Source organism: Perissodus microlepis, chromosome 16 (genome assembly GCF_051167445.1).
Source record: "Perissodus microlepis isolate ML-2025 ecotype Zambia chromosome 16, ASM5116744v1, whole genome shotgun sequence".
NCBI classification, from domain to species: Eukaryota; Metazoa; Chordata; class Actinopteri; order Cichliformes; family Cichlidae; genus Perissodus; species Perissodus microlepis.
In genome coordinates this window covers 10,013,885-10,025,975 of record NC_140476.1, presented here as the reverse complement: position 1 = coordinate 10,025,975, position 12,091 = coordinate 10,013,885, and the positions used below count along the sequence as shown (strand labels likewise).

The following is a 12,091-nucleotide window of genomic DNA, read 5'->3' as shown; positions in this document are numbered from 1 at the left end:
TATATACCTGAACCTGATTTACCTTTTAATTTTCTTACTTTTCAAAATACATCGTAGGTAAAATACAATCCTTGAAATAGTAATAACACAGTATCCTCAGCAAAGATGAATTAAACAAGTTTTATTTTAATGGAAGTTTACTTCAAGTCTTCAGATTTTTACTGTTTTTTATTTGATTACTTTAAAGTATATGATTACATTAGAGTAATTAAATAAAGACAGTTTTGATGGAGCTCCTGACCCAGCCCAAGCTCTCTATGAAGACGAGGAAAAACTCCCCTGGGGGGGCCAGATTGACGGGAAGAAACCTCGGGAAAGCCCATTCAAAGAGAGATCCCCTTTCCTGGGATGGCTGGGGGGGTTACAGGAATTCCAAAACACTGAAATTTAAAGTGGGCCAATTAAAAAAATTATTTCCTGTCAAACAGAAAAAAAGAAAGGTAATTCATATATCACACATAAATGATAACGTCTGAATTATGTGTGTTTGTGTGTGTGTGATGGGTTTATCTCAGCCAAGTGTGATGCTGTAGGTCCTCCAGCGTCGGCCGCGTCTCCGGGACTTTGGTTAAACACGCGTCCAAGAAATCCCGGCAGTCTGGAAAGAAAGGAAAGAGAAAAAACATGAAGATGATAGTTCCAGTGGTCCAAGCCATCAGTCAGTCTTGAAGTGTGACGTTTTCTTACTTTTGGACAGATGTCTTTTGAATTTCAGACGCCTTTCGAGGAAGCTCGTGGTGTTAAAGTCCCCCGCATGAAGCGCTTCGTACAGAACCACTCCCATTTGCCATACCGTGGTGGGTCCAGACCTGTAGCAACTGCGCCCGTACCACTCGGGAGGGGAGTAAATTTCTGTACCTAATAAACAGACACAATTGCAATTTCTTCTAAAACAAAAGGCGAAAATTGTGACATCTGTGAAGAGGCAAGAGCAGAATATGTTACCATAGAAGACGCGGTACTGCGACCGCTCCTTAAAAAAGCAGCTCAGTCCAAAGTCGATGATACGAACACGCGGTACATCTGAGCCGGTCTCAATTAGAATGTTCTCACTCTTGATGTCCCGGTGAAAGATGTGTTCATCCTCCAGGTGCTTCGCAGCATCAACCAGCTGCTTCAGAATGACCTGGAAATAGAGCAGGGCGATATGACCAAAAATATTTATCACGATATACATTTGAAAAGTTGCGATAACGATATAAGCAGCTGTTTTTTTTATGTCCATTAAAGTTATATAAAAATGTAACAGTGCAAATTCCTTGCTGACAGTTTAACCAAAAGGCATTTCCAGTGGAAATTGGCCGACATATCCTCAGCATAACCATGTATAATATCCACAAAACTTCAAAAGAGGTTATACACACACAATACGGTAATATAATGTTGAGGTGCAGTACGTATCACTCCGCGAGGCGCCTGCCTACGATAGCCGTAATGCTCCGACAATCCATCGAGCGGTGCGGCTTTGTAGCTTAGCAAAGTCGCCGTGTACATAAAATCGTTTTGAGGTCAGTAAACACAACCAGAATTCATACATAAGTCACACGGGATTATAAGGGGCACTGTCGAGTTTCAGAAAAATCAAAGGATTGATTTTAAGTGTGCCGTATTTTCCAAACAACACGGTAATAACGACGGCCCGCTAGCATGCTCTACCAAAAATTGTGCTTTGTTGTGTATCTGACGGACGAAAGCTAAACCAGTTCCACACCACTAAAGTCGCAGCATTTTTACAAACCAGTTCTGGTTCATCCGTTTCATTCAACGATCCACTTTCGCTCTTCTCTTTCTGCGTCACCGCCATGTGCGTATGTAAACATAGGCACTGCGCATGCGCGTTTTACCCATATTCTATCGCGATATTTCATTTTCCTATCGTTGCCCAAAATTACACCGGTATTACCGTGAACGGTATGATATAGCCCAGCCCTACCTGGAAATGATGAAAAAGACAATAATCAATCAATGGGTTAATGTTTCTCTAATACTCTGTGCTTTGATTGAATGATGTACAGTCTAAGACTCTTCTAAGGGAAGTCAACTTGCCTTGGCCTTGTCCTCTGGCAAAAATCCTCCATTTTCTTTTATGTATTTATCCAGGTCCACAGCGGGGACAGGTCTCTCCATCACCAGGATCAGCTCTCTGCCAAAGTCAAACCACTCCAACAGAGACACTGGGGCTGATGTTACCACTGATCCATCTGCTTCAGCTGCAAGCTTCAGCATGATGGCAACTTCCACTGACAGATTCTTCCCGTTATCATCCTGAAATATTTCAACAAAGTGGATGATGAGGCACAGACGTTCCACAGGTGAACGCTGCATGCAATCCACTAATGTAAAAACAATTCAAGTCTTGCACATTTACCTTCACTTTGCAGTACACTTTCCCCTTTGGGATGTGTTTGATGGCCACCTAAAAGACACAGGGCATTGATGAGCATTTCCTCAGTATGACATAATTAAAGGTGTAAAACAGCACACGTCTCAGCTTACGATATTATCCCTTATCTGCGTTACTGCCTGTCTTACTACCACCATCTGAACACTTACTGGTAAATGATCCTTTATGCGGTAGCCAGCAAACACTGCTCCGCATCCTCCTTCTCCAAGCCGGTGCTCCTCCACGTATCTCGCTTGGAAGTCACCTAAACAGACAAACACAAATTGGGTTTTACTACAGCTGTCACACAAATTACTCTCTGCTGTACCCTAAATGTTCATTTTGCTCTTCACCTGAATATAAAAGCTAAGCTGCTTGCTACTTACGTTTCTGTTCAGCCGCTGACTTTTTGGCACCAGTTTTGGTTTTGTCCTGGTCCACGTTCTTCTTCTTAGGTGGGTCCCTGGTGTCTCCCGCAGCTTTCCTTTTGCCAGCCTTTTTGTTTTTACTGCAGCTCTCTGAAATCTCTATGCTGCAGTCTGCAGATGTGGAAAACACCAAAAGCACATCAGCTTATTAGATAATAGACACAAATATCTCCCAAACACTAATATCTTAAAACTAGCAACCAGATGTACACTTAATCTACCCTTCACTCAACTAATTAGCCTACCTTTACCAGTGTCCAACCAGGAAGATGCCTGCCCCTTGTCACCGCTAATATGGTCAAGAAGTTTACGCTTTTTTGCTGTATTGGTTGTCCCCGCTTCATCTTGTTGGACCTTTCGCTTGACTCCCCTGACCACATGAGCATCTGAGCTGGTGGAAGGACCAGCCTGCTCAGTGACCCTCCTTCTTTTTATGGGGGTCTTTTTTTCAGGACTGGCCTTTCTTTTAGCCACCCTGCTCTTACAATCTATAAACAACAACAACACATTAGTGAAAAAGAGCGCTCGACATCAGGACTAGAAGGATTTTGGTGCCATTGAATTTTAAATTAGTATTGCTTACAATATAATAACAAGTTTATCCTTTTGATAAAAAACACACCAACACGAGTCCATACTAGGTCTACTAAGTCTAGATACTGATGACACTTGTTGCTCTGTTTTCACTGCTCAGTCCAAGAATAAACCTGTCACATTATTTTACCAAAAGACAAAGTGCCCCAGTAACCTTTCTTTGATTAGACATGTTGCACTTAGGTTAGTTTCAATCAAAACTAGGATTTAAATCCTCTAAAAATGAATCATTTTATACACAGAGCCTCAACATTGTTAGAAATGTAGATTCTGTTATTTGGGGGATTTTTTTTTTTTTTACTTACTTTGATCTCCTGGATCTTTCTTATCTGCCTCAGTCGGAACTTTTCTTGTTTCCTTTTTCATCTTAATTTTTTGAGAACTTTTAAAATAGAAAATGTCACCTTAATGAGTGAATAGTCCTTCAAATGTCTGGATGCTTGACTTTTCTAACTAAGCTGTATAAGTCAGTTATGTAAGTGAGCTTTAAAAGTAAACTCCGGAGACTATGGCAACACAACATTAGAACCCTGCCTTTTAGTGACATAACTGACTGCCAGTAAAAGTGAAAAGTGTTCCAAGTAGTTTAAAGAAAAACACTCTGGCAGACAAAGCCATAATATTTCATATAATTCAGTAATTTCACATTAAACTTTCTTTCATTATCCTTTCATTATTTGTTTAAAGACTTGATGTGTGGATGCTACTATGAAGACTTCTAGTTGAGCAAATACTAATAAACACTGACTAGTTTATCTGAGATAAAATATAACACTTTTTTATTAAGTCAGTGTTAACTCTATTTTTTTCTGTTAGGATCATTCAATAGTACAAAGCGAGGGTAGGTCCACGCAGCAGGAAGTGATCATCAATTTCTATCACTTTGTCAAAGGCTGAGCGTAGGGTGTCACCAGTGGAAAATCTTCTGTGGGGCGAATCATCGGAATCGGCGTCGGACAACCCTGCATCACCGCTGAGCGCCACGCAGACACTACACACTACTTAATATCGTGATCAGAACCCCACATACTGCCCCAAAAGTTTATTAAATCCCTGCCAACGTGTTCCTAAAATTAGAGGATGCCACAGGTACAAACTGACTGCAGCCTTTATTCCATGTGTTTTGTCTGTGAATGCCCCCATGTACACATGTAACCTCCACCCACTGCAACACCAATAATGTCCCGGGGCAAAGCGGGGTTTGGTGAACCAGGACCTGTGCGCAGCCTGTGTCCACCAAAGCCTGGTGTATACCCCCTTGACACCTTATTAGAATGCTGTACCTCCATGACTGCCTGGCATGCTCTGCTCCTTCTGCCCTGGCAACCAGATGATCCTCAGCCAGGGTGGCTTGCTGGTCAATGGCAGGGGACCCCTCGGGTGGGCCACTTTGTCCAGCAAACCAATGACTGTAGAAAACATGGATGATCTAACAGTTCTCCAAAAGTACATAAAGTACTTACCTAAAAAGCAGTTAATGTCATGTTGCATTTATTTATTGTTATTACATTGTTTTACAGCAGCTAATTAAAAACCATCATCTTAACTACATGTTTTGTTTTTTTGTTCTTTGTTGTTGTTGTTGTTGTTTTTTTGCAGTTGTCCTGTAGGTGATGGTGTAGCACAGAGACTGAACTAGTGGCTAGCTAACATAAGAAGGATGTACTTGAAATGTACTGTACTTGAAACTTGCATCTCATCTTTGCAGCGTTCACTTTGAAGAGAATGTCTTTACCAAGGACTCACAGGTTAAGTAACTTTACAATTTTCATATTACAATATATAATTTTAGAGCATGATTACAGCTCTGCCATCTTGATTGAAAATTAAATACATCTGGAATACGAACAGCTGATCGGATCGGCAAAGCGTGTTTCTGGAATATTATGTTTTTGTTACTGCAAGCGCTTTTTATGCAATTTTTGCAAAGCTATATGTGGAAGGAAACCGTGACCTAGGACAAGCTGATGGCATAAGATGTAAGTACAACTCCTCTGGTTTCATATGCAAAAACAATTATTGCGCTAGCTTACGCGGTTCCCGGTTCTACAGGGATTTAAAAATAGTTACGCAAAACAGAGCGTGCCTGCTCCGACTGACTTTAAAGGGTTAAACATGTAACAATCGAATTGCATCTTTCCATTGCCAGCCATCTCATTTTGTACAAATCCAGCCAACTCTTCCAAGTTTGTGTATTTTTTAAACCCTTACAAGAATTGAAATGTGTCCCAAATATCTGTATCCCATCAGAGGAAAGTTTCTTAAAGGAGAGGTAGTAGCTGCTCCACAATAGGACCAGTAGGACCTCCAGCACACAATGAACACTTAATTAACATTAACACATTTATTAAAACACAATTTTAAACAATAACCCTTTTCTTTTAGTGTGTTTCAATTTGTTCCTACCGCTCCATTGGAACGGTGTACTATCCAGTAACAGCATCCAGCTGGCAGAAGCATACACCTGCAGCAAGGAGAATCTACCAGGCAGGATAGCGCAGCGGAGTCATCAGATGAGGATTATCATGAAGTGGTTCATCCAGCAGGAACAGGATACCAAAAGGGGAGGGAAAAAACACAGAAAGCATAGTCATGACTAACTCAGTGTCACTAACAGCTCATCTAGCAGTCTTAACATCATAAAGATACAGGCTGGTCCATATAAAAAATATTAACAGAAAAAATAAATGCTGTTAACCAAATTTTCTTAGGCAAAAACACATAATCTTGATATTTGACCTTGTATCAGCCGCCATATTGGAAAGGTAGCCAGGTTTCCTTAGCTGCTAGCTTGCTAACAGTCTGCTATCCAGCCCGGTAATAACTTCATTCACATATTTTACAACATTTAGCTTTCTTCCTTAACAAAAACATCGCAGCTGTGGATTTGAATCTTGCTGCAGCATAATAAGACCCAGAACATTCAATTTGAACATGTGCTGCAAGCTAACTCCCCAGAGGAGTTCATGCAATGGCCAATGCCTGTCGGATTCGGCTCATGACTTCTCTGTCTAACAACACATTAAAACATCAGTTTCAAGTACAAATGTTTCATAAACTTATCTACAGCGACTCATATTAAATGTACCCAAGTTTCCAGCTGGCAGTGGGCACAAGAACAACACTCCTCATCAGATCAAGGGAGGAAAAGAAAATTCTAGAGCTGGGCTGGGTGGCTGCTATGCTCACGGCATTGTGGCACGTTCAATGACTGCCAAATAATCAGAAATCTCATACTTCAGAAAATAACCTTGGTTACAAGAGAATTTTTTTAAAAATCGCAAAATTAATGACTATCAATTGAAACATATTTACTATACCTCAAAAAAGTATGAGTGTACCAATTTTAATTGCCCATTGCAAATATGGTAAGTCATGAGGGTGCTAACCATGCTCTATGACTCTATGACTGTATGACTGACAGTTTTGCTATGCACCAAAATGTCAGTTATGTTTAATGCTATAAATAAAAATAACTTAACTTATATTTTAAGATAGGTATGTTAAGATGTGGGAATGTTAAAGCATGAATATTAGCTGTTGTAATTAGTATATTTTAATGAGTTGGTTTTTTGCACTGCAGGAGTCACTTGGCTGAGTGACAAAAAGGTTCTTCCCACTGAAAACGCTATGTCCAGATGAACAAAATCCACTTTTGGGGATGTACTTACCTGGATGATTGAGCATGTATCAAGACAATGAGTCCTTTACTTTAGTAAAACTGTGTAATGCAACAAGCACAAAAAATGGGCGGTAAAAAAAAAGAAAAAATATCTGAACTATAGCACCGACTTTTAAATAGCAATCAAGCCCAATAAACAGTTTCTTTTGTTAAAAGAGGGGCCTAATGTCCTCCACAATTATGTGAGATGATAATGATTACTTCAAGATATAGCTGCTAAAAGTCGTTCTACTACTGAATTATGTGTATGCATCCTCTCTTGATTTATTTCCAAAGTTTACTCACTTGATTTTGATTACCGAATGGAACCTAATCATTTTATTAATCTATACACACAGATATAGCCACACAAACTAAATTAGTTGGTCAAATTTTATTCAGGCACTTGGTGAAATAATCACACAATGTAGTCCTTCTAATGACAGCAACATACTCTTGTTAGGAGGTAGTGGGATTGTCACATGCAGTGAGCTAGCATGATTTACTTAAAGCTAACGTGATTCCCAGATTGGATGAACTATTTGCATTTTCCTCAGCATTATTTTTATTTTTGTTTTCTGATTGCTGATTGGTAGTGGTTGCCAGAATTATGCTTTCGCTTAAAATACAGTGTTAGCCACTAGTGCCTCAATTTCTTGGTTGTCTAAGAAATTCATCCTATCAGAGCCTTCAAAAACAAAAAATAAAATCAAAAAATATATTTTACAAAACATAATTCCAATTAAAGTAGTTAGCTGGGTAAAATGCCACATTTTTTATGTCATGGTACAGTTAGTGCGATTCTTGATTCTTATGATAAAATGTAATTATATTTTAATCCCACAAATTTCTTTTTTCTTTTTATGAGAGCTCACACACTTAAAGGATATCCCAAAGTCACACATTTTACAACAGCAACCTCATTTTATAAATGCAATACACTACAAAACAAGGGGAATAAAAGCAAAACATTAAGAGCTTTTTATAGAATAAATTGCATGACTGCAGTGAGAAAGCAGTAACATCATGACAATGTCAGTAGGGAGTGGGGAGAGGGTTTTAGGAAGAATTCGAGTGCCAGGTCTTATAACTGCAGCACAGATCATAATAAAATTGCTATTTGCTTGGGTATTACCTTCATGAATGACATCCATATTAATAGGAAGCAAATTCTGCATCTTCAAGTTAGGATTTTAAGGGGGATAAGGGGCGGGGACACCAACTGATGTGCAACTTCTACTAAAGCTTTAGCATAGGAGTAATACTAATGATTCTTGACGCCAGCGAGGCTGACAAAGTGGTGTAACAATTTGGGTTTTTTTAAAGATAGAATTTCCTATTACTGACATCATTTAGAAACTAGGGTTTGACTCCTGTGTGAGACCGTAATTTTCTTTACTTTTCTTTATTTATGTAACTTTTGTTTTCACTGGCAATTTAGTGTTAGGTTAGGACAAAAAACAAATTAGGAAGGTTAAAGACAGAACATTACTAGATTGTGGTTTTAATTAAAATGTAGCCTTTGACAATGCTGAACACATGAGAAGCTACTTTTAGGCATATCACCCAATTTGTAATATTGCTAAACATTTCTTAAGGCAGACAAGTTATGCTGGCTGGGTCAGTGTCATTTTTGTTGTAATTGATGTCTGGTTTGTTCTGTTCCCTAGTGATGGGTAGGGATGGGTACCGGTATCCGGTGCCATTATGGCACCGGTTCTGACATAAACAGTAGTAACCAGACCGAAAAGCAGCGCACATTTCCGTGCTTTATTTCCGTGCTTTTTTTTCCTGAAATGTCATACACTTTGGATTCTAGCCAATCATTTTACCTTTGCAAGGATAGTAGGCGGGCCCAGGTACGTACGTTCTTTTAGAGCAGAGCTACAGATTGAAAATGCCCAAGGCAACGCGGTCAAAGTCTGGCTGTACTTCACAGCAAAATATGCAAACTCAGCAGCCTGCAACAAGTGCTTTAAGGTGATACTGTGCAAAGGAGGTAACTCCTCGAATCTGATGAAACACCTGGCGACGTACAGCATTTTGTTAAAAGCCGAGAAATGCGCCGTATTTGATAGCTTGCTGCGAGACCTCACACCCGGCACATCTACTGCGGGTGGGTTGTGTTCTCCATTCTTTAAGCACCGTTTAAGCACCGTTTCAAAAGTACCGGTTTGGTACTGGTATCGGATAAAACCTAAACGATACCCATCCCTAGGGATGGGTTCATGCTACTCATCTCTCTGCTTTAGGCTTTCCACACATGCATGTGGAAGGATTGGGAGTTCTCAAAACAGACTCATGCTGTCAAATATAATTAAGCTTTTGCAACTGGAAATAATCATTTCTTTGACTAAAGTGGTCCTGAATGAGCTGTGATTGTTTACCTGAATAAGAGTGAGCAAAACATAAAAGGAGGAGGCAGGAATACAAATGGCGAAGAGATGTTCATTACAAATGTAACTGAAATGTCACAAAGGATCGTAACCCGAGAGGAAATACATTTCCATTCAAACATGATTAAAAAACGTAGTTTCGTTGTGCGAGAACATTTTTGTCATTTGGAAACAAACTTGTGTGGATAGATTTTACTTGTACTGACTGACAGATGTATTCAATTTCCCCAGCATTGTTTAGTGCTAATTGTCAGCTTTTGAGTAGATGCGTCTGCCCCTCAGGACACCGTCAAACTGACTGTTCTCAAAAGTCATTAATATACGTGCCAGTACTGACTCACTATTCAATATTCAACAAAGACATCGTGCAAATATCAGAACTGTGGTGGTAAGAAAAGGCTGTGGTGATTTTCTTCATTCACTGACCTTGAAAGCCAGCAGCGGTTTCTCGGCATTGCAAACTACATCGCTACATATAGATATATAGCGATGTATTTAGTTTACTCAGTGCTGAGTGTTTTTCATAATTCTTCACAGAACTGATGTATTTGCCTGAGCTTGCTTTATCAGATGTTCCTTTTTTAATGATACAGTAATCATGCCGTCATTCAATTCACTTCATTTAAATTGTATTTATGTCTTTACTTCTCAAAAACAGTCAAACTAAAGGTGACTATTCCTCATCAAAAGGAATCAAACAGAAGCTATAATTATGCACCAATATTCTTTAAAGAAAAAAAATAGTTCTATCCTTAAACGACGTCCATCAACAGACGATCACAGTTCTCTAGAAAATAACCTTAGCAATGACCCGAATCCAATCCACTGGAAGACATAATTGCTTCTGTTGTCAAAAACTTAAATGCGCAATTGATTTTGTTTCTTTTTTAGAAAGTTTTAACTGAATAAAATTTTATAGCTCAGAGTTCTGACCAGTATCTAAGTACATTTCCACTTCTTTGATTTGACTAAGGCCTTTACTGTGAAACAAACATGAATTATGGACTTAAAAAGCATATTATTAAGTTTAACTGCACACTCTCATCTTATTATTGATCATCTTTAAGTTTCAAAAGCAACTAACAGCATTCTTGGAATTTTACCTGCTCTTATTTGTGCAGTCAGTGCGTTTGCTGTTGATTTAAAACTCATCTAATTAATTATTCAAGGGTATTATTTTCTACAGTGAATCTATTTCCTGCATCAGCGATGCCAGTAATGGCTCCCAGAGGATTCTGGAGTGCCATACTTTCACCTCCTCTGCTTATAAGAAAGTCCCTTCATAATAGGGCTGCAAACAAATTCAACACACACACACACAAGCACACAAAAATCAATGTTTCAAGGACTTGCAGTGTTTAACAAAGTACTAAGTGAATCTCTGTTCTTGTTAAAGTGCAAGTTTTTTTTTTCCAGTATCCTCTATTCCGCTGAAGCTGTTTCAAAGATGTAATACCAGCTACAGTGCAGCTGAATAGTTTAGGTGAACTTAAATATATATAGTATAAACTGAGTTTTGTGTGACTCATCTTGCTATTGTAGCAGAAGTCTGAAATGCCTGCCAAGTCCCACTCTTTGTTCAGAGCCCTATTGTATTATTAAAGAAATACAAAGTTAATGACTTTATTTTTCTTGTAAAGGTATATTTAATCAAAGCTAACAGTGGCTAAAGTGGACACAGAGGACCAGCTGTTTCATCTGACTGGTAGTTGATGTTAATCTCAAGTATTACATAAACACAGAGACATGTTACATATAATAAATACATGTGAAGAGAAATGTGGGAGTAGTTATTTATAAAACCGCATTTCCATGGAGAAATAATGAAGATAATCTCCAAACAGGCTCTAGTCGTGACATAAATGATTCTCCCGTTGATTCGTTTAGATTAGTTAGAAATATTGGGGACATGTGTGCTTCGAAGCCTGCGGTGAACTTTGCATGGTCTTTAGGAAACGAAGCGATTGGAATTATTAATTAAAGGTGTTAGAAATAAATGACCAGACACAAGGTGTTTTGAACAGGATGTGATGTGTCATATTTAAAAGAAGGGACCGTGGCTTTTCTTCTTCGCAACTTTTTAAAAATCTGCTTCTCTCATTTAAAAGATGGCTGATTAAACCTCTTATCTGTTCTGGTGTTATGTCATGGTAAATCATGTTCAGTTTAACAAACCTTAAACTCAAGTTTGCAAAAAAACAACTTTTTCTGAAATAAGCCCACTGCACAAAAAAGCCATATAACCGTGATAAGCAGGACAACTCTTCGGATTATATTAGATTAGAGGAGATGAATTACAGGGACAAAAAAAAAGTATTTTAGTACAAGTACCAATATAATCTGAAGACACCAGAAAGGAACCCCCTAAAAGTATTATCAAGATATGTTGTCTCAAACTAAGGAATGTTTTGTGCCTTTAATGAACAATGTCCCCCAAATTACTACCCCGAGAGCCATTTAAACTTTGAAGCCAGTGGACAAAATAAACTTAACAGAAATCATTTCTTCTAAAAATGTCCAACTGCACAGACTTCACTTCCAGAATAGTTTTTGACTGAAGGAAAAAAAACGTCCAGATGAAAAAATGCTGACCACCAAGAGTTAATATCTCTATACAGAGTTTAAATTA

General features: G+C 38.7%; 1 protein-coding gene across 3 annotated transcripts; it reads right to left on the bottom strand.

Annotated features, from left to right (window-relative positions):
- Nucleotides 1-106: 106 nt before the first annotated feature.
- Nucleotides 107-6,612, bottom strand: LOC146370409 (serine/threonine-protein kinase pim-1-like). 3 transcript variants are annotated; one of them, XM_084908268.1, is made up of 11 exons: nt 6,494-6,612; nt 5,812-5,885; nt 4,689-4,814; nt 3,057-3,299; nt 2,770-2,922; nt 2,554-2,648; nt 2,369-2,416; nt 2,047-2,265; nt 946-1,126; nt 688-858; nt 107-598 (listed from the first exon to the last, which is right to left on the bottom strand). In XM_084908268.1, exons 1-11 carry the CDS (start codon nt 6,535-6,537, stop codon nt 507-509), a joined length of 1,446 nt encoding a protein of 481 aa, XP_084764394.1. In that variant the 5' UTR covers nt 6,538-6,612; the 3' UTR covers nt 107-506. The 3 variants fall into 3 exon arrangements, with proteins under 3 accessions (XP_084764394.1, XP_084764393.1, XP_084764395.1); XM_084908267.1 differs by having other exon boundaries at nt 4,689-4,868; nt 6,494-6,611; XM_084908269.1 differs by lacking the exons at nt 5,812-5,885; nt 6,494-6,612 and having other exon boundaries at nt 3,711-4,801.
- Between the last annotated feature and the right edge of the window lie 5,479 nt (nt 6,613-12,091).